The sequence below is a fragment of the Entelurus aequoreus genome, linkage group LG06 (genome assembly GCF_033978785.1).
Source record: "Entelurus aequoreus isolate RoL-2023_Sb linkage group LG06, RoL_Eaeq_v1.1, whole genome shotgun sequence".
Classification (NCBI taxonomy): Eukaryota; Metazoa; Chordata; class Actinopteri; order Syngnathiformes; family Syngnathidae; genus Entelurus; species Entelurus aequoreus.
Genome location: NC_084736.1, coordinates 65584869 through 65608197, shown reverse-complemented (window position 1 = coordinate 65608197; position 23329 = coordinate 65584869). Strand labels below are relative to the sequence as shown.

General features: G+C 39.0%; 1 protein-coding gene and 1 long non-coding RNA gene across 4 annotated transcripts in view; one reads left to right on the top strand and one right to left on the bottom strand.

Annotated features, from left to right (window-relative positions):
- Positions 1-23329, bottom strand: part of LOC133652456 (uncharacterized) — a 162927-nt gene that overhangs the window by 102096 nt on the left and 37502 nt on the right. For both annotated transcript variants that reach the window (XR_009826578.1, XR_009826577.1), the window contains exons 5-6: positions 16841-16903; positions 11092-11195 (exon numbers count right to left, since the gene is read on the bottom strand). This is a non-coding gene — a long non-coding RNA (uncharacterized LOC133652456). The remainder of the gene's footprint in view (positions 1-11091; positions 11196-16840; positions 16904-23329) is intronic.
- LOC133652454 (transcription factor 7-like 1-A) overlaps positions 1-23329 on the top strand; it is a 73452-nt gene that overhangs the window by 26464 nt on the left and 23659 nt on the right. For both annotated transcript variants that reach the window (XM_062051221.1, XM_062051222.1), the window contains exon 4: positions 11089-11172. In XM_062051221.1, the coding sequence (XP_061907205.1) occupies positions 11089-11172 (84 nt within the window). The remainder of the gene's footprint in view (positions 1-11088; positions 11173-23329) is intronic.

Here is a 23329-nt window from a genome sequence, read left to right as displayed (position 1 = left end):
AGCGTCGGTAATCGCCATATGCACGCTTGTTACGGCTGCAACAGGCAGTACGGTCACTCTTAACAGCCACTGCAGGCGATTGTACTACATGCACATGAGCAGTACTGATAACTGCTTTAAAACTCTGCATTACCGTATTAAATTAAAAGGATCAGAAAACCGTGAAGGCAGCACGGAGACACAGGGGTTAGCCGTGCCTCACAGCAAGAAGGTCCTGGATTCAATTCTGAGGTCTTTCTGTGTGGAGCTTGCATGTTCTCCCTGTGACTGCGCGGGTTCTCTCTGGGTACTCCGGTTTCCCCCCACTCCCAAAGACATGCAACTAGAGATAGGCTGATTGGCAACACTAAATTGGCCCTAGTGTGTGAATGCGAGTCTGAATGTTGTCTGTTGGCCCTGTGATGTGGGGGCGACCAGTACAGGGTGTACTCTGCTGTCCGCCTGAGTGCAGTTGGGATAGGCTCCAGCCCCTACGTGACTCTGAAAGAGTCAAGCAATAGGAAATGGATGGTTGGATGGAAAAACTGTGATTGATAACTGCACATTGATAAACTTATGGAAGGACTAGTGTTAGCTTGCTATTTTCCCATTAAGAAACATCATACTCTAATCTAAACTTGTATGGATACATTACTGTCTAAACCAGTGGTTCTCAAACTTTTTTCCACCAAGTACCAAGTAGTAGGCCTAAGTATTCATTAAGAACATGGCAGAGGTTTTATTTAGCAAGTGTATTATAATATTACACATAGTTTGAACGGTCACATTATGTTTGAATACAGGAAAATAAGTGTTACATTACAATATCTAATTAAGTATTTTTTTGGGGCTTACCACTAAATTAGAGCCTGCATACCACTAGTGGTATCTATACCAGTTTGAGAATCACTGGTCCAAACAACTAAGCTACAGCATTCACATTGAATATAAAGGCTATGCTGTCTTTACATAAGATTGTCGATATATAGTCGACAGTTTCGAGTTGAAATAGACGTACATACGTACGTACGTTCAACATGAAGTGAACTTGTGTGCCGTCACATAAACCGGAAGTGAAACGAACTGGCCGACCAATTTTCATTTATTAACATTCTAAAATGTTTAAAAATTAAAATGGAAAAAGATAAACATATTTAAAAACACATGTTAAAAAATATGGCTTTTATGAAGCCAGAACAATATTTGATGTTTCCTCTGTAAAGAAAGTATAAAAGAGTTTAGTGTGTATACAAGTATTTTTTAAATACTGCAGTAATAATAACTATGATAACTTTAGTCACAATAACTTTATCTAGCCATTTTATTTATTGTGTTGGTTGTGTATACTTGAAGGTCCCCTACACCCTCTTTAACAGAGACAAAACCTAGTTTATTGCTTTTGGTTGTGATTTTTATTCAAGTGCAAAATTCTGTTAACATAGTATATTTCATTTTTATTATTTGTTTGTTTTATTTAACTTGGATATTTAAAAGTTGACACTCCAATTCCAATGTTAAAATACACCCAAAATACAAGTGTATTGCATTTGAAAGGGTATACTTGCATTATTATTATGTATTATTTCATCTGTGGTTAATTTGGTCTCAAAAAATAATTTGTAGGTCAATATATTGTCGAGCAAAATTTGGTATCGGCCCAGGCCTAAATAATGCCTTGGTAAATAAATGCCTAACATTTTACATCCTGTAGCTTTGCTTTTATTTATTCTGATGAAAGCAAATGATGCAAACCTTAACTTTTAACGGCAACTGTTTTCACAAGGCGGACGCGTTAAATGTATAGCCATGTATTGCTCCGACGTGATTCAACGCTGAATATCATACGCGCAGCATGACGAAAACGAAGCCTCTAAATTGCAAGCGAGGACTTAACAAATGTTTGAGGTTTAAAAAATGCTTGGCTGCTATCCAGCACTCCCTGCAATCTGCTGACAATACGCATAGCTAACTCTGGGGAATGTCACGGTAGTAGGTCGGGTGCCGCGTTGAACTGTGGAACTGTGGAGGAATGGATTTATGCTATGAGAAATTTCTTTTTCAATTTTATGTAAAAAAAACTTCAGGACATCATATTTTCTTTGCTATTATTTAGTCTAAATGAATTACAACTTGACTGCGACTGGATGATTTATTTGGCAGCAGCTGTGAATGTACTGTAAATTTCTTAAACATATTCTTCTATCTCTGCCGGAATATTCCAAAGTGCACGATGTCCAAGGATTGAGCGTATACTTGTGGTGTGTGTTTGAGTGGGACAGAGCTGGCGTGCAGGTGGCGGGCAGCAGGCAGACAGCAGAGGTTAGCAGTGGGGTGTTAGGGATGTCAGGTAGTAAAATGTGAGATGAGGCAGGGCCCTGAAGTCTGTGGGCCTGGAGATTTGTGCTCGCACTCGCAGAGCAAACACAGGAGGCATCTGCAGGCAGCTGTGTGTGGGGGGAGGGGCTCCCGCTCGGGACAGGGGGTGGCGTGGGGGGCGTTTGGGGAAGCTGGGTGGTGTTAGGTGGTGGTGACGAGTGGAGGGGAGTGGGGGGTGGACTAGCAGAGTGAACACAATCAGCCCTCTGTTTTCATAAGACTTGTGGTATGTGCGAGCAGAAACAAATGTGTTTAATTTAGGTGCTTTTTTTTTCTTCACAATTTTGCCTCTACTACACCCACGTTTGCCCACCTCAGTGCTTCGGTCAACACTGCCTTGCCTGACTCGTGTCAACTACTCTCTTTTACGGAAGTTTACTTAAAAGAAGAGCCAAGAAAAATCCCCTACTGTCCTCCGTCAGAAAAAAACCTAAGATGGGGGCTGCGGGCTTGCGGAATGATCACTTCGCTGTGGTATTTACTCTGTTCAGTGTGAGGGGGGCTTATCATTACCTCTAATGCCTCGGCAGGAAACTCTGCATTATATCAGTCTGGGTTCAGTTTTAAATTAAAAGTTCTCACTTGTGTGTTACCGGCGTCAACTTGGAAGCGCACACTCATACGATATTCTAAGGCCATGTCTCCACTAAGTCGTTCAACCCCTTAAACTAATAATTATTTAGCCTAAGCCCCGTTTCAGCCACACTAAACCAGCGTTTAAGGTCCCCCTCCTCGGAGAAATTTTTACACGGGTAAATCAGCCGTGTAATTCTTGAATCTCCGGCACTTAGCTTTGTATGGACTCATTGATCGTTTACAAAGTGAGTTCGGAGAGGAAGTGACGCCAGAGCGACCACACCCACACAGGAAGTAATCAGAAAGAACGCGACATAGCCAGCTTCATAATAAAGTGGTTTCGTAACTCGGAGGTAAACACTGGAAATATGAAGGCGAATCATCCAGACATGCCCGTGTTTCTCCTTCTTCTACATGTACAGACACTTGTGGAAATCACACATGAATATCTTAAGAGAAAGCGATTGCAGCTATTTGGGATACAACACTTCTAAGACGGCAAGAGAACTTTCCAATGTCCGGCCGGGTCAGCTGTGTTTCTAATTAGCGAACAACTTTGTCCATTTGTCGAAGTAGAAACAACAAGAATGCAAGCTCCCGTGGATGTGATAAAAAAGGTAGCGTGTGCTTGGTATTACCCGGCCGTAGAGGAAAACGGCGAATGCATTTGGACTGGCAAAGCAGACTGTATCAGTTATTGTCCGCCATGTATGTCGCGGACTCAACGTCTCGGTCCAGAGTATATTAAGTCACCAAAAACGAATGGACAATGAAGGTGAAAGCAAAAGAGTGAGGAGTGTCCTGACCAGATATGTAGATCCCTAGTTGGATTAATGTTAAATGTTCTTTATCACATTGATTACGTCTCTAATAAAGATTTGATTAATTTATGATCGCTCAAGTGTGATTCACAACAATAGGGCCCCACAGCACACTAGATTCCAGTTAATTGAAATACCACAACACTGGATATTGTTCAGATAAGTTAAATTTAAGAACTTGCACATAAAGCAACACTGGAGATGACTATGAGGTGTGCATTTTCCGCGCTTGCGTACTAGGTCGCGTTGCGCCGGCGGACGGAGGGGGGCGGGGGTCTTAAACGGTGGCATTGTTGTGTGTGGACACGGATAAGGTTAGGTGTGATTTACCCTGGATAACCTTAGTGTAAACGGGGCCTAAGTGGAGCTTCGATATAAACCTCCAGCCGAGATGCTGCTAACCACCTTGTGCTCTGGTGTTAATTATACAGACATTTACGGCTGTGAATTTCAATGCAACGAGCCTACTCCCTGAACAATAAAAAGTTGTGTTCCTGTGAAACTGGACAAACAAAGCCACAGGATACAAAAAGTGACGACACCTTTGACACTGAAGGTGTAGCCTGTCTTGACATGGGAGCACGCTGACACTGAGCAGTGCCGCTGACAATTGAAACCAGATTTCTCAGGTATAAGAACCCACATAACTAACTTCTTATAATTGACTTGAACAGCTTTACACCCTCCTCTTTCTTTATGAGATGGCCTTGCTCATACCAGATGCATAATTACCTTCTTAAGGTATGCAGTTAGCTCTACATGGCTGGTCGTCGTGCTCCCTAACACAATAACTCACTTATTCCTCGCTTAAACTCCAGGTAAATATCTTTGCTGTAATTACATGTGATTTAAATGACCTGAAAGTCGGCTAGTTAGAGTCGCTGCTGTGTTTAAAAGCACATGTGAGCTCGGAGGTACCACGCTAAAGCTGTGGATACAGGAAGCAATAACTCAGGATCGTGTCATGCAAAAGGAAAAAAAAATCCTGCAGAAGTTGCAAAAATTCTAACTCACTGGGTTACAGTGTTAAAGAAGCTCTTTTTGGGGTTGGGTTTATCTTGGCCTTGTATTTTGGTCGTGCTGTTTTATTCCTGAAACAACAGTACATTACAAAATAATCAACTTGCGGGCCAGTTTGGAATATGCGTAACTACCTCACACATTTGTTTTGTGTAAGATTTAGGACATATGACACTGCTGTTTACTGTTACAACAAACATTGTTTCCTCCTAATATTCTGAACTCATCTTAAGATGTCTGAGGTTCAAGCGGATAGATTGTATCCACCTTAGAAATCTCGGAAAAACCTTGAAGCTGTGTCGTTAGGACCTCCCTCGCACTGCCTCCCCTCTTCACTCTCCTCTCTCCCTAATAGTTCTTTTGTGTACAAGAGCATGTTAAGAGGCCAATGAGCCTGGCCCTAATAGGCCATGTTACCATAGAAACCACAGCACTCTGGATGTCTGACCTTTGACCCATTTTTTTTACTGGCTGTGAATAAGAGTGCCGAACGACCAAGCAGGTCACAATAGAGGCCCGGCAAACCGAGGGAATGTCCCTGACATAGTCACTTAACTTCATTCCTCAATAGGCCAATGGGCACTTCAAATGTGGTAGCCATTAGCAGGATGCTATCTCCAACAGAGATCCATGGGCTTCTCAGGGTTATTATTACGGGGCCTCGGAAGAAAAAGAGCCATATAATGTGGCACATGTAGTAAAAGAGTCAATGCAATTGCAGGGAAGCCAAAATGCACGACAATGTTTACATGACATGTTTATGTTGACAGAATAGGCTTAGTTTCTACTCCGCCTTCTAAATTTGTTTGTTGTTTCATTCTTTTTGTACCGTCTTTGTAGATAGCCTTAATAAATGGCTTCCTCCTCCACTAATCTACTTACTTCATGGTGACGGGATAAGAGGGTCTGGTGGCCATTCAAAAAGTTGCTGTGGCCCAATAGGGCTTTGCAGGTCTGACCAGATGAGCTGCTTGTCGTTTCCCCATCAATTACACACTAATTAGCACAATGACTGCCGAGGTTTGCTTAAGAATTGTCAATGTAATTGCCACTAATGTTGGCAAACAATGAGTCTTAATGCAAACTTGGAGACAAGGCGGGGCTTACTTATCACAGTTTCTTTGTCATGAAAGCTTTAATTGTGTTTCATGCATAGATCAGCTTGGGGTGGCAATAGCCATGCATAAGCAGGTGATATCAGCAGAGCAAACCAGGGAGGGACTGTTGTGTCGGGGCCTGACAGGACTATTGTCTGGAGCTGCTGTTCATATGGGCAGGGAATGGTAATTAACACCTCAGCCAAACAGCAAGCTGTGTGGCCCATTTGTTTTCTGTTGGGGGCTAAAAGAAAACAATGGGGAGGGGTTCTCCACACAGTAGGTGATTGACATTATCTGCTGGAGCGATCCGTGAAGGCATTCCTGCTGCTATGCTATTCACTGCAAGTTAGGCGAAGCCATTTCACAAGCGTGGGGCCTCGTTTGAGCCGCCACTTTGCACACATTCACTCTTTTATTTGCTCTTTGACTTTGTCTGATTGGATTTGAGCCGCACGCACCGAAAGCTTTTCTACTCCTATTGTAGTTTTGTATACGATTTTCAATTGCATTCTAAAGATTTGTGTGATTTTGACATTAAAATAGAAGGTTTCTCCATGAAATATGAGGTTAGTTGCTTGCAAAGATTGCACTGTCCCTCTGGCAGAGTGTGTGGCTGAGTTTGACAGCAAATGTCCAGACATCTGTCTTTTTCCACACTGTGATGTTGGCCTGGTGTATGGCACTGCACACTTCAGAGATGACAAAGACTGTTGGCTATGTTTTTCAGCACTACCAGAGCAGTGGAACAATTACAACCCAACTCTGGCAGGCCACATGCCCCAGAACATATGTTATATTTTCTCTTCAAAAAGCCAAAGGGCTCCAGCGTTGCTTTTCTGGAAAAAAATCAGTGGCATCTTTGCCACCTTTGTCACATTTGGGTCCTGTAAAAGTAGCACATTGACTGATGTCTATTCTGAATGTTGGAGGCTGCAGGCAAAGCTGGAAGACAATGAGAGAATTCAGCAGCAAATTTCTTTCAGTTGTCTGTCCGAGTCTATACAGCGATGCTTCCAGCTCCTATGCTGAACCAGACATGTCTATGGACCTCAACCATATGTCCATTCCAGCTGTATGTGTTAAAAATAAAATGCGTTTTAATTCTCAGGCATGTGAAATGTCTGCCAAAATGTGGAAGTCCGTGTTTTTAAACATTCATTTTCACGTCTAAATATCACTTCGGCATTTTTTTTCTAGTGAAATGTCAGTAAAAATATGATCCAAACAAAATTTGTCGAATGCTTACTTCAGCCGCAGGTAGTCGCTGTGCCTCTTGCCTAAACACCGCACTGAGTTGCAGGACGAGGAGACAATCAGGAACACCAAACCAAGCTCGCTAGTTAGCTAACCATTTAGATAGCTTACGTGTTGTCGCCTCAGTTTGCTCTGCGACCCACAACGTTGACCGCTGACCACTTTTCTGCTAATCTTTATTGGATGATTACAATCTGAAAAATGTTCGTTCCGAACCACTTGTAGTTCTAGAGCAGGGGTCCTCCAACTACGGCCTGGCGGGCCAAATGCGGCCCGGCAGCGTCCAAAATCCGTGCCGTGGGAAGTCTCAAGTTTTTAAAAAATGTGTCCTTTCTAATCTATTTTCTACCGCTTGTTACTCTCGGGGTCTCCTAGCCGCTCAGGCAAATCATATTGTCTAAAACTGCATTTTCCCATCGATAACGTGACATCGCGCCGCAGTGTCGGGCGAGCGTGCGGCAAGTGCGCACTGTTTTAGTCAATTAGTGCGTGAGTAATATATATACATATATATATATATACACTACCGTTCAAAAGTTTGGGGTCACCCAAACAATTTTGTGGAATAGCCTTCATTTCTAAGAACAAGAATAGACTGTCGAGTTTCAGATGAAAGTTCTCTTTTTCTGGCCATTTTGAGCGTTTAATTGACCCCACAAATGTGATGCTACAGAAACTCAATCTGCTCAAAGGAAGGTCAGTTTTGTAGCTACTGTAATGAGCTAAACTGTTTTCAGATGTGTGAACATGATTGCACAAGGGTTTTCTAATCATCAATTAGCCTTTTGAGCCAATGAGCAAACACATTGTACCATTAGAACACTGGAGTGATAGTTGCTGGAAATGGGCCTCTATACACCTATGTAGATATTGCACCAAAAACCAGACATTTGCAGCTAGAATAGTCATTTACCACATTAGCAATGTATAGAGTGTATTTCTTTAAAGTTAAGACTAGTTTAAAGTTATCTTCATTGAAAAGTACAGTGCTTTTCCTTCAAAAATAAAGACATTTCAATGTGACCCCAAACTTTTGAACGGTAGTGTATATATATATATATATATATACACACACACACACACACACACACACACACACACACACACACACACACACACACACACACATACACACACACACACACACACAGCCCGGCCCCCGGCCAAGTTTTTTCAACCCAATGCGGCCCCCGAGTCAAAAAGTTTGGGGACCCCTGTTCTAGAGCATTCATTAGTAGCCAGTGAGAAGGAATATTTTTCGCGTGACAGATTGTAAACAGAGGTCACAACACCGGAAGTATATTACCCGAGGGGGCGTGGCCACAGGATAGTGTTGCCAAATGGAAACTGTTTTCTGAGTTCCTTGCATGCATGTTATATAATTTTACATGACATTTTCAATGATAACAATGTTAGTAATTAAGTAAAAATCTACTAAAAAAACCTAAATTATGTGGTACATTACATGGGAAATGTAAGTTTCAAAAAGACAGTCAAAGGGGTTTGGTAGATAAGAATAAATGTATGGGTAAAATATAGTGAAAAAACGCACCTAATTGCAGAAAATGTAGTCTTGTTTTTTAAGATTTTCTTTCAGGGTTTTCTTGGCAGCACTTTGTGCTGATAGAAATGTTCCTCTTTCCCCCCCCCCTCAATTTTTCTCTTTGTTTCTCAAAGAGTGCTCAGATCCCTAAATTCTAGTCTCTCTAAATCAAAAACTTGTCCCAACATTTTTTAGCACAACACATTTTCACTAGCTCACAATTTCTTGTCACTTGTTTTCTAGACAACTCACATCTCGTTATAACCCTGCACCTTGTCTAATGTGTTAGTGAGTGGCATCCTGCTGTAGGCCCAGTAGTTAATGTGACTGTGAGCGACTAGGAAGTGTGTGAACAGTTGCTCCTTTGGGCACTGTGGCAATTAAAAGAAAGGTAGGTGCTCGGAAAAAAAAGGGCCTGCAGTCACGTTCCTCATTCTTGGCAGAAAGCTGTCAAAAAAGGGATGGATTGGGTAAGAGAGTCATGGTGGGCAGGGTTGGGCCCAAACAAATGCTCACAATAGCACTTGTTTCATTTGTGGTAAGCCTCATGATTGACACAGATTAGACGAGGAGAGCTGTATGTATTGTTTTTGATTTTCTCTCCATAGTGTAGCATTCATTAGGCACCATGCACACAGTGGCAGAAAGTTTCAATAGTGAGCTAGCAGCCTCTAAAAGCGACTGCCTTCTGACAGTTGTATGGACTTGGGACCATTAGTTGGAACCTACAATTCAGGGCTGCGCAGTATAGTGAAGAGGGCTGATGTCAAGAAATTCCCCCCTTTTTTGAAGAGAAAAAGGGTCCCCTTCCCCCTTCCCCGATACTCTGTTGGACCCCAGCTGTCAGGAAACAATACCCTCCGCCTGCCGAACAAACTCATTCCTGAAAATGTTTTTTCTACCTCTTCTCTCTTTTCTCCCCCTGCTATAATGCTTTTTCCATTTTTAACCCACAGCCATCCAAGCTTCCTTCCTCCTTACAAACTAGAGTGATGAATGGCGTTTTGAAATTCCAAACGTGAAAGCATGACTCCTCCAGCAAGCTTGTTTGTCATCATTTATCCTGCACCAACTTTTGAAAATGAGACAAAGCTTTGCAGATATTTTTTTACTGGTCTTGTCATTGAATACCTCTAAGGCAGGGATATTCAACTAAATTGTTTTGGAGGCCACATTTCCAGAAATGCACTATTTTGTATATTCCGGGGAATCAGCATTCTCTACATTTGATTTTGGTCTATTTATTTTGTAGGAGTTACAGTGGCTGTTTTAAGAACCTTGTGCATAAATGATAGTCAGAGATCATCTCTGTGACAGCACTCTAGTATTTTTAGGAATCTGCTACAAAAATGTGTTTTTTGAACTGAACTCGCAGACAACCAGTTGAATAGACCAAATTATGAAAAAGAGAGGAGTTAAAATGAAACATTAAAGAACACTACCAGTATAACTGAAGACGTTGAACAAAAGACTGTATATGAAATAAACATGCTACAGCAACACCTCAGTTACATAAATCACATCACCAAAACAAATCTAACTGCTGAAAAGGATAAAGAGTACTTAAAGGGGTACCTTTAAGAATGCCTCAATTATTTAAATCACAAGTTTGGCCTTCAGTGTCCTTTGTTTGCGAGCAATGTAAAAATATCAATGCAAGGATTTGCCAATGTGTTTACATTAGTCCAAGTTCCTCTATACAACAGGAGCACTCTGGTGTTTTTAGGCATTTGCTTCAAAATTGTTTGTCTCCCAAGTTTTGAACTAAACTCGGGGAATATGGTGTCATTACAGGGCTGGATTTGGCTGCCGGGCCGCCAGTTAAATAGCCCTGCTCTAAATTGTCACATGTAATCCAATTTCATGCTGTTGGTACTCAGAGATCCATTAGCACAAATATTGACAGAATTAAAAGAAAACATGCACTTTGATACCCTCTTCTTAGTACACGGACATGGATGAGCCGAGAACAACTTACCATAGAATTAATTTGAAATTGTCCCTGGGAAAAAATCCACAACATGCATGACAAACTGCTGTAAGTGGTATTTAAAGTGATTGATAAACCAGATGGTTGAGACGTGCTTTTCAAATTCTGGCTTCATGCTAACTCGATTGCTGGAGGACAGAAAGTGTTCAGCTTGTTGCGTTGAGCAATAAATCAAAAGCCATCCATGAGAAGAGAGCTCTTTCTCTGTGTCTAGGTGTTCAGCATGACTGAACACAAACAATTACAAAACCTTGATAACTTCGATATGTTTGGAAAATACTAGTACAGAAGGAAGAGGCACAAAGGGGCAAATAAATTGAGACATAGTTTCACAAAAGCCACATTATTGTATCTAATATTTATGTGTGCTAGTCTTGCAATAAAATGAGTGCCTTTGCTTTAATCTGCTATTGTTACTCTCACCCACAGTACCTGCAGATGAAATGGCCTCTTTTGGATGTTCCCGGCTCTGCAGGACTCAAAGATTCCCGATCTCCAACACCAGGCCATTTAGTGAGTGCGCACAGAAACAGCTGCTGTGAAGTAAACATCTTAATTGAAATATTGCAATGGATTTAGGGTCACATTTGAAATTTTAAATAGTTAATGTGTTAATTGTCCGTGCTTTAGACAAAAATAAAGATTTGTCTGACAAAAAGGGTGCACAAAGTGGAGAATGAAAATACCAAATTCTACACAAAATAATGTCTGAAAAGATATCCTTTTGTGTTTGCTACTAATACGATGTTTCCTCATAACTACATCCTAAGGACATTGATCCAATTAGCAAACCAATCATGTAAGTTTATTTTGGGAATTAATTTACAGTAAAGAAAGTAAATGCTTCAATCAGGGATGTTAGCACTATTTGAGAAAAAAGGAACATTATGGGGGAAAAAGAGGAACAATTCTATTAGCACAAAGTGATGCCACACAAACCCCATAAGAACATTTCGAAAATCAAGACTACATTTTCTGCAATTAGGTGCATTTCTACACTATATTTTACCTTTAGATTGATCTTTCAACCTGTTTTGGCTGTATTTTGACACTTGCAATGTAATGTATCACAGCCTTTTTAGTTTTTTTTACTCGATAAATTACTAACATTACTCTCATTGAAAATGTAATGTAAAATTCTATAACATGCATGCAAAGAATTTAGAAAACGTTTCTCATTTGGCAACTATCCTGTAGCCACTCCCCCTCGGGTGATATACTTCCGGTGTAGTGACCTCTGTTTACACTCCGTCACATCAAAAATATACTTTCTCACCGGCTACTAAAGCATACTCTAGAACTACAACTGGTTCGTAACGAACAGTGTTCGGATTGTAATCATTCATATGTGATTAGCAACAAAGTGGACAGCCGTCAGAGTTGTGGCTCAGAGAGCGAACAGAACCGACAACAAGTAAGCTCGCTAGATGGTTATCTAACTAGCGAGCTTGTTTAGGTGTTGCTGAATGTCTTCCCGTCCTGCAACTCAGTGTGGTGTTTAGATAAGAGGAACAGCGAGTACCTGCGGCTGAAGCGAGCATTTGACAAATTTTGTTTAGATTGTATTTTTATTGATATTTCATTTAAAAAAGCGGAAGTGATATTTTGAAGTGAAAATCAATGTTTAAAAACGTGAATAGCCGCGTTTTTGCGGAAATTTCACATGCCTGTTTAAACAAACTACCACTATAATGTGGTTATTTTTATTAACAAATGTGTAGTCCGCATTTGAATCCCCTGGTTCACATCAGCTTTCACTAGCTGCAGCCGCCAGAGGCAAATTGCTGACTGCTCTGTCTGTCTATACGGCAATAACTCAATTTCTTCCATAAAACTCTCAAGTTTGACTCTTGATGCCTGTCTTGAACTTTCCCATACAGGTGTAAACCAGACCTCATGGTGTCTTAGTGCAGTTAGACAATGTGTGGCGTCAACAGACCCGTTTGGTTTGTGTTTGGGCTTTGACATGTGGGACAGTAAACATTAGACCAAATGTTTCTATGGTTTTAGCTTTGCATGTACTGTAGTTCTTGGCATCTATTAAGGTTCTCACCTGTTTGATTGTATTGATAGGGAGGTCATGCCACAAACCACGTGAAGTTAGAGTCACACTTAAGTAAAGAAGTTGTTGTGACTCAGCCGCTTGACCTTGGATTCCCTTTTAAAACATGCTTGCTGAGTTTGTGGTTGTTTTGCTGAATCCCATAATTGCAGTAATGCACATGACAAAGTCCTCATTGAGCGTTGTCAATGGGAATCTGTTGTGGAGGGGATAATGTTAGTTCGTGGGAACTGTTGCTTCAGGAGAAAGCAATGATAAATATTTTATCAGAAAAAACCCTCACCTGACAGTGACCATAATGAAAACTTATAAATACTGGGTTTTGAATTTAATGATATTAAAGCCAAGATGACTTATGATTTCCTAAATTGGGGATTATACTACTTTTTAGTGTTATTATCATAATGCCTAAGAATTAAATTATTCTAATTTTCTTATTTACTTTCACCAAGGATTGCTAGGGTTTGCCTTTCTGTTAGTTAGTTTGCAAAATAACTCAAAAGAGCTATGGGTAGATTTGGATGAAACTTTCCAAGCAAAATCAGGAACAATTGGTTACATTTGGGGGCTGATCCGCACCATTTCTACTATATTACATTATGGTTACGATAGGGGTTTCAACCTCTGTGTGTGTATATGCTGCAGAGACAAAGACAGTGTATAACTGACAAGGGGGTTCGCCCCCTTTCTTTTATTCCGCCATAGATAGCTCCAACAATTATGGGCAGCTTTTAATCAAACTTACATGAAATGTCCAAAATGGGATAAGGAACAAGTCAATACATTTGGGGCCGATCTGGATCATATCTACTACGTTACCTTAAGTTTACATTACCATCCTCAGCTTCTGTGTGTGTGTGTGCACTTCCACCCACAGTGACAAAGAGAGTGAATGACTGACAAGAGGCTTTACTCCTTTTATTTCCTTCCACTATAGATAGCTCAAAAAGTTAAGGGTACAGGAAATGTCAGAAATGACATTAGGACAGTGGTGGGCAAACTTTTCGGCTCAGGGGCCACATTGTCTTTTAAAATGGCCGGGCGAGCACATGATGCATTTCAAAGCATATCATATCTGTTGCAACTAAGAGTAGACTTCTCAAACATTGGCTATTTAATTATAATATATATATTTTCAACAATATAATACCAGAACATCAAAGAAACATTAAAATTAATTTACAGGGTTAACACTTGCATTTGCTTTTAGTGGGGGCATTGTGGTTGATCACCCTTTTTTGCCAGTGCGTCGAAGTCTAGTATCAGTCTTGTTGTGGCAATTTTCAAAAAAGATCTTTGATCAATTCTGTTCTAATATTTGGCGGGCCGGATTAAAAAGACCAACGGGCCGGATGTGGCCCGCCAGCCATAGTTTGCCCATACCTGCATCAGTAGCAAGTGATTACATTTTGGGGGTGATCTGGATCACCATTTGGATTTAGGACTTTTTTTTTACTATTGGGAGGCAGGGCCTGGCAGACATCTGTACTCTCTTTTATAGTTAAGTTACAATACTCACAAATATAAGACTGGGAATGTCAGATTACCTCAGGATATGATAAGATCTCAATATGGCGGTAGTGCCATTATTGATATGTTGCTTTTAACCTACCACATATCCATGTGTTTATGGGGCTGTAACAAAAACAAAGAACTTACTTGAACATCCAGCATTGTTCGATCCTAAGGATGTAACAATATTAAAATGTCATATCACGGTTATTGTGACCAAAATGATCATGGTTATCATTATTATCACTGTATTGTTAAATGCGCTCAAAAAATACTTATACACACATTTAAATCTTCTTCAGTTTTAAATAAAAAATGGGTTTTGGACGCATCACTTCCGGTTTTTATGACGTCACGTGAGTTCACTTCCTGTTGTAATTTTTTCTTCGAGTATAGCTCAATCACTGAGTCCAATATAGCACAGTCTGTAGGTTTAATGTACACAATTGAATAGTTTAGTGTCTCAGACAGGAATGTGTTTATAAAAGTTTATATTGGGGTATGTTGTTTCTTATTGGGGAAAGAAGTTAATGCCTCTTGTTTTCATGTTAGCATTTAAGCAAGATAATGAGCTAGCCCGACTATACTTTTCTAGTAAATGAGCAGTATCACCGGTCTGTAAATTTATCAAAGTGTTATCAATCACGGTTTTAAGATCATTTTAATTTACAACAGTAATAGTAACTGTCAGGAGTTTTATTGCGGTTTATCATTATACCGTTTATCGTTATATCCCTATCACACTAAAAAAAAGCCAAAGTGAGTCCACACTTTTTAATGAAACAACGTCAATGCATCAGTTTAACTCTAGCCTTGAGTCTGCCATATTAGCGCCTTTGTGTTTTTGCTTCTTCTGGGATTTAAGCCCAGTTATTAACTATTTGTGTGAGGAGAGGCCATTGAACATGTAAACAGTAGGGTTTCCCACACATTCATTTATTTGTGGCGGCCCGCCACGAAAGAATTACATCCGCCACAAAGATTTGATTCTCAGGCAAATCATATAGTTGATGTAGCTGCCCATATCGGCTGTTCAGATTTACTTTACAAAAGAGAAGTGTAGGATACTTCTCTTGTTGCCTTATTTGTATTTGACTTTATTAAATGTATTTATATTAGAAACACAACATGTGTATATAACAAAGGGTGCAAAGTCTGCAGGCAGTAGGAAACACATGGTTAAGTGTAGGGAGTAAAACTGATGGCAGTCTAAAGTTCAAGATTTTTGGAGCTCTTTGTTCAGTGGATCAGATGTTTGATGAAGCTCTGTGTCTATCTACCACCACTACTGTTTTCTGTTTATTTGTTACTGACTGTGGCAGGACACCTCTGCCTCTGTTTCACTTTATGTTGCTGGTATATAATATGGTTGTAGTAGTAGGCTAAAGTTAAATTATTTAGTATGCACTAATTAAAGGGGCAGAGCTTTGAGACATTTTAGCTTTTATATTTTATAAGATATGTTTTTTGTAAGAACCACAATTAATAAATATATTTCAGTGAATAACTTATTGTTCAAATCTGTATATAAATATGTACATAAAGTGTTGTAATTATATTGTAAAATGGATGGATGGATGGACGTTTAAAACAAAACTGTTATTATTAATTAGTAAGTATACATTTTTTTAGCCTTTTTAGAGAAAATCAAATCATTGTAGTAAATTATGCAAATTACTCGATGATGTCATGGTGTCCACGCCCATAGCCACGCTCATAGCCACGCCCCCACCGCCACAGGTATCTTGGCAGTTTATGGGAAACACTGAACAGTGACTTGACTCTGTAAGGGGGAGATGAATCGTAAGGTTGAATATCACTATAGTTTGCCATATCGATATTTGGTTACACTCCAAAAAGTGAGGGATATTCCGCTTTCAGGTCACATTATAGGAAACATTTCACAAAAGATGTGTGATCCATAATTTGACAAAAAAAATTGAACTGAGTCGATGACGTTACGGATTAAACTCGATGATTACCTCCACCAGGAGGTGTATATATAATCGACCAAATGTATTTGTCTGTCAGTTAGTTAGTTACAGTAGTTAACAAAATAACGCAAAAAGTGCAGTAATCTGATTTTGTGGGTGATATGGATAATTTCTACTACATGACCTTATGTTTACGTCATTCGGCTGAACTTCCCTGCGTGTGTTTGCTTGTGGCCCTTGTGCCACCTCCACTCAAAGAGTCAAAGAGTGTGTATGACTGACAAGAGGGTTCACTACGTTTATTTCAAGATAAGGGCCGATTTTAATTTAAATCTTCAGACAATGTCTGAAATGAGATAAAGGACGAGTGATGACATTTCTTGATTCTGTTTTTTGTTTTTTTAATGACTCTATAAAATTGGGACATATGGGTTGGTGGAGTTCTGCGCTTTCTGGGTATTTGTTTAAGTTACGTTTGTGTTTTTCGGGTTTTTCTGGATGAAAATGAACATGCGTGAGTCAGCACAACCAGTGACTGGAGAGCAACAAGAATAAAAAAATGGTTGTGGCCACTGGCAACATTGCAAGTGAAAACATAGAAAGTATCAGGACATTTCAATCTAAACACACCAAAAACATACATATCTTGCTAAATGTGCAAAGAATATCTTACCTTTAAAGCCAGTACGTCTGTCATACGGGCGCATTAAAAGCAGAGGCATGTCAGACTGTGCATCTGGAGAAGAGACAGGAGTTGTGTGAAGCATAGCTTTAACTATCATCGTATCCAAAACTTACCAGCTAAACTTTGTCTATATATAAACCTGCATGCAGGTTTCAAACACATCATTATCACAAAATGCACTTTTATTTTTTAGAAAGTTAGATAGCTTTAATATTGTTTTATTGTTTGGTTTTATTGCTACTATTTTGCCTGTTCTTTTTTTTTTTTTTTTTACATAAAAATGATACATTGTTTTTATCAGCACTCTGCCTGTCCTTGGACAAATGGACAAATGTCTTACATTTGTAGCAGTTTATGAAATTGACATTTACAGTATAAATAAATGTTTTTGAATGAAGTAGTCATCTTTATTGTTTTTATTGTTAGCTCGCACATGCCGTAAAATTTCTCAAGCAAAATTTAAAAGCCGATGGCAAAATTAGAGACCCGGTATTAGTGAACACTTTATAATTCATTTCATCGCCTAATTGTTAAGATAGATGAATTAGTTGTAAATAGTCATTAGTAGCAGTCCAAATTGACAAATAAATGTTCTGGTTTATTAGAATTGGAATATTAAAAGGGGAACTATGATTCTTCTAATCTATATTCAACACATTGCCTTGTAGTCTAGAATATATACTATATATTGGATATGCTTTGGTGTAAATTTTGCTCCACTGTCACATTTTTAACCCCTTTTCTGAGTATGCTTCGGGAGGTTGTCCTATTACATGCAAATAAACCCCACCCCTGTTGAAATATATATCTTGAAGACAGGGTCAAAAATAAACTTCATACCAGATCTCACTACATGTTGAACATTGCTGGTATTGTTCGCATGCCACAGTGAGATGAAAATAATACTTTATCCACATCTATTAAAAACGTTACATTAGCTCCCTTTATGTACACTAACATTAAACAGACAACTTATTTTACACAAAATAAACAGTTAAGAGTGCAATACAGGTAGCAGAACAACTTTTTTTCCCTTTAAAAATGTCTCTTTATGTTGCTTGTCAGCAAAAACTGCATTTTGCAGCAAACAAGGTATCACTAGTTTACCAAATACTATAAGACTTTTCCTAAGTTATCCTAAATAAACACAACACTTTCAAATAGTAAATTGCTTTTTATTCCTTGACTAGTTGTATACACCTTAATCGCAAGCAGTGAACCAAAGTGCCAACATTTATTAAGTCAAATAGCTTATGCTATATTTAATGAAACTACATGTAAGTGTAGTTTGAATTTGAGGCAATGCAAAATAACAATGTGTGATTTTGCATTCAGCTCCTTGTTAGAAAACAGCATGTAGAAAACTGATGACCCAAATGACTGATCATTATAAATTAAAGCTGCTGTATGTCACGGTTAAGTAGACTCTTAGAGGGCGCTAGTGTTCGTTATTGTCAGGAAACGCACGTGCACCAAAAAAAAAGGAACAAAGCTACAGTGCAGGGGTGGTGTTTGGAGTGATTAGTGGTCTCGCTCACAGGTTCAAATACTGCACGGCGGCCATTGCATCAGGTAAAACATTTTACTTTGAGCAAGTTGCCACCCATTTAAAATGTTTCTGGTAAGATAAAGAAAATTAATATTTTTTAAATTAAATACCTTTAAAGACTTTGTCCCAGATTTTGTTTAGTCAGATAAAAAAAGACTGGAAGTGTCACTCATTGGTATGTTGTCACATTAATGTGCACTATAAACAACAATAACGGCCGTAGATAAGTATTTAAAGCCTCTCTGGGCCCAGAAAAAGGGAGCCGGGAGCTGAGGGCCAGGCGTGCAGGGCACTTTCACAGGCCTGGAGAGTGTGTATTAAAGTGGCCATAAAATGACGAGGCGTGGGAGCGTGCAGTGCTTTCTACAAGCGTGTAGGCCAGCTTTTGAATAGCGGGACTCATGGCTTGCAATGGTGTTCGAACTTACTTGCATTGTTTTACTTTCCTAAAATGGAAAGGTTGTAAATTATAATCTAGTATATCACATTGTGTATAGTGTATGTATGTATATTTATATATATATATATATATATATATATATATATATATATGTGTATATGTATATGTATATGTATATGTATATGTATATATATATATATATATGTGTATATGTAAATATGTGTATATGTATATATGTGTATATATTAGGGCTGCAACGATTAATTTGATAATCGATTAATCTGTCGATTATTACTTCGATTAATAATCGGATAAAAGAGAAGAACTACATTTCTATCCTATCCAGTATTTTATTGAAAAAAAACAGCATACTGGCACTAGGGTTGGGTATCGAGTATCGAGTATCGATTGGAACCGGGACTAACTTTCCGATTCTCCCGGTATCGTTCAAAAGTTTAAATTTCGATTCCTATTTTCGATACCCAGTCCGCCGACCGGAAAAAACAAAACAAAAATGTCCGCCGAACCGGAAGAAGAAGCCGCTGAGCACCAACGAAGAAGCGCCCACCCCCGGAAGTGTTAGCATAGCCGAGCGAGTCAGTCAAGCTCAAGCATGGATAGCGGGCGTTGGCGGTCGAAAGTGTGGCTTTACTTTACAAAAAAAAAAAGAAATAACCGCGAAATAACAGAGCTCCATGTCCATCAAGAAACGAGTGGAGAGAGAGCTGCAGATGTACCAGGACGTTCCACCGATACTTATGTCTGACGACCCTGCTGCATGGTGGTGGTCCGGTGGAACCAACAAAAGACTTATCCTTTGCTGTCAGATCGCGCTTTCTCCTATTTATGCGTTCAAGCTTCTTCCACACCCAGCGAACGTGTATTTTCCACAGCAAGAGACACTATCTGTCCAGAACGCTCACGCATCCTGCCTGAGAAGGCGGATATGGTAATTTTCCTAAACAAGAACTGTCTCTGATTTTATACTGTACCTGCTGCTAATCTGGACTGGGTTTTGCAAGTTGTTTCTTATTGTTTACTTGCTTTTCTGCACCAGGTTAGCCCATCAGTGGGAGCACGGTAACATTTTTAAGTACCTGCAGCATCATACACTTGTGTGTGTAAATGTGTTTTCATGAGGTTTTCAAAAATAAAGCTCTCTTGAGGAAAGTGTACCCCTGGGAAAATGTATTCATAATTTATAATATTTATATTCAAGTTCATAGATTTGATATTTATATTCTAGTTGAAAACAGCCCTGTGAGGAATTTATAGTAAAGTTCATAAAAAGTTAATAGAATTAAAATTGATGGAGAATGTCAGACTATTTCATTCAGAAAGACCGTAGGTTAGCTAGCTCATTTAAAATATCCTAAACTTTTTTTTGACCCTGCCTCTTAAAAGAATCGGAATCGAGGATCGTCAGGAATCAGAATCGAAACAAAGAACCGGAATCGGAATCGTTCGAATTCAAACGATACCCAACCCTAACTGGCACCATACTTATTTTGATTATTGTTTCTCAGCTGTTTGTAAATGTTGCAGTTTATAAATAAAGGTTTATTAAAAAATAAAACAAATATTTTTTAATTAAAAAAAAACACAAAAAAAACTGCGCATAGCATAGATCCAACGAATCGATGACTAAATTAATCGGCAACTATTTTAATAATCGATTTAATCGAATAGTTGTTGCAGCCCTAGTATATATATATATATATATATATATATATATATATATATATATATATATATATATATATATATATATATATATATATATATATGGTTTCAGTAGCGCTAAGGGTGGAACCAGGTGTTTGGTGAACAGTGCCGTAATTGGAAATGAAAATACTTTCGGCTTGAGGTTGTTTATTGATAGTCTTCACAATGAAGAAACTGTAAAACTAATCACACAAAGGAAAGTACATAACTATACACATTAAGTGCACATAAAATCATGTTAAATCAACAAAACAGTTTGTTATAAACTGAAAAAAAGCCATGCAACTGCATACATGTTGTCTCTTATGCCGCTAACTTAATGCTAACATACAGTGGACAAGCCCATTGACAGGCTAACAAATTTAGCATTACGACCGTTTTAAACTTGTACAAAAGTTTAACAAAGGACATTTTAACGGAACAAAATTGACATAAAACAGCAATTGCATTCTTACTTACAGGCATTTAGTCACCAAACTCTGTGGATATTTATAATAGATATATTTTTTAAATTTTGACTTTTTAATTCTATTTATTTACTTAATTAATTTTTTACCAAAAACATTTTACCTGAAGCAGCACTACATAATATAGTACATAATATATATACATAATAACATGAATAAATAGATGTATGGGAAACACTGGGTTTGTACTTTGTACCTTTACTGTACTGAAAATGAACAAAACTGTGACCTTAATACCAAAGTATTCACTGTACCCTGACGATGCCGTACTGCTACACCCCTAGATGTAATCCATTAATTAAAAATAATGCTCTCTGTAAAGAAAACATAGTTTTTTTTTCTATGCTTAAGTAGAGCACCAGAACTACAAAACCCAAAGCCGATGTCATATAAACACACATTAAAACATTAAAGCTATGTTAATGGACAGCTATTGGGATGGAACGTTCTCTTTTTCTCTGCCCATACAGCTAAACGATCTGAAATGACCAAAAAAATGTGTGGGAGTCAAACAGGGTTTGGCCAACAATGAAATTAGACCTTGCATGTAAACAGGCACTAACTATTTTGGGAATCTAACATTTTTATTTTTTTTAACATTTAAATGCAGTGAGTATCAGCATTAAAAGAGTGGGTCACTATGCTTGATCTGGTGACCTTTTGACCAGAAACAATGGATAGAAAGTGTCCTTATACTATCCAGAGCCCTCATATGTGTCTACCTCCTGACAGGCAGACAGGGTGATTATGTGCTCATTACTCCAGCTGAGGAGAGTGGGTGTGGGCGAGGAGCGGCAGGTTGTCTCCCCAGGCATGCAGGCTCCCCAGGCCCCAAAGACCACGCTAATGAGCGCAAGGGGAACGGGTGGGCACCAATGGGGGTCTAAGGATTACTTGCCAGAGCGAAAAGGGAGACCGAGAGACCTGAGAAAGGGTGAGGATACATCAGTCAAACTTATTTGAATACTTGGCATGTGTTGAATCTGAGATTGTTTTAGTCTTATATCATAATAAGGAAAGTAGTCTAAGGCTTTGTTCACTCTGCAAGTCAATACCGATTTTTTTGCTCATATAGACTTAGACTTAGACTTCCTTTTATTGTCATTCAAATTTGAACTTTACAGTACAGATAAGAACGAAATTCCGTTGCATTAGCTCATGGTAATGCAGGATAAAATAGCAATAAGGTGCAGATATAAATAAATAGATTACTGTACAGATAAATATATTGCACTTTTGCATATGCATCCACGTTTATGGATGTATGTTATATTGTCTTTATATTCCAGCGAGTTAATCCATTTTGGGGGGGAATTGAGGGGATTATTTTGATGCGTTCAAGAGTTTTACGGCCTGAGGGAAGAAGCTGTTACAGAACCTGGAGGTTCTGCTACAGAAGCTGCGGAACCTTTTTCTAGAGTCCAGCAGTGAAAACAGTCCTTGGTGGGGGTGGCCTGTATCAGATTTTTTAAGGTCAATGTAAACAGTACAATTCCGATTTTTTCAAAATCCAACCCAACCCGCTTTCGTATGTGGATTAAATCGAATATGTATGTGCTGCGACTGCAGAGTGAACGCTCGGGTCGCATTCATCCGACCAGAACGTCATCAAAAAGCGATAAGTCATAATTGTTCGGCAAAATAGAAGGTTGCATAATTAATGGTTGACAATTGAGCAGAAAACAGGCGAAAATTGTATTTTAGGAACTCACGCCAATGTCCTACCACTCCCGTCTCTGTCTCAGACTACTTGCCAACACGCTCTTTGTAGCAGACATATGTAGAAGCAAATGTCTCGCAAACTGCGAAAGTCAAAATGCTTGACCTCTTCCTTCCTAATCTTGTACGCGCAATACTTTCGTTCAGAAAATGTGGACTTTGGCCCCGTTTACACTGAACACTAAATATGATTTTTTTTTTGCCCTCACGTGTCACAGATTTGTTTTTTTTGCAGTCTAAACGCTCCAAAGTGCTTCCATTCTGATCTTTTTACATCAGATTCAGGTCACATCTGGAGGTAGTCCTGAATCCGATTGGAATCTAATATTTTCAAATGTGACTTCAGTTTAAACGCAGCGCGACATGAATGCGACCCGTATTTGAGTTTTTCATCAGCTTTGGGCGAGCTACGTCATTCTTGTGCGTGGGGAAAGACGCAGTAGCCAGTGGAAGTGGATATTTCATCACAACATCTAGTTTCAGTGAGCAATGTCAATTTAAGACGACCGGATTTTCGGTGCATTATTTGTCAAAAGTGCGCAAATAATAGGCTATATGTAAAATATGAATATATATATACACATATATATATATATATATATATATATATATATATA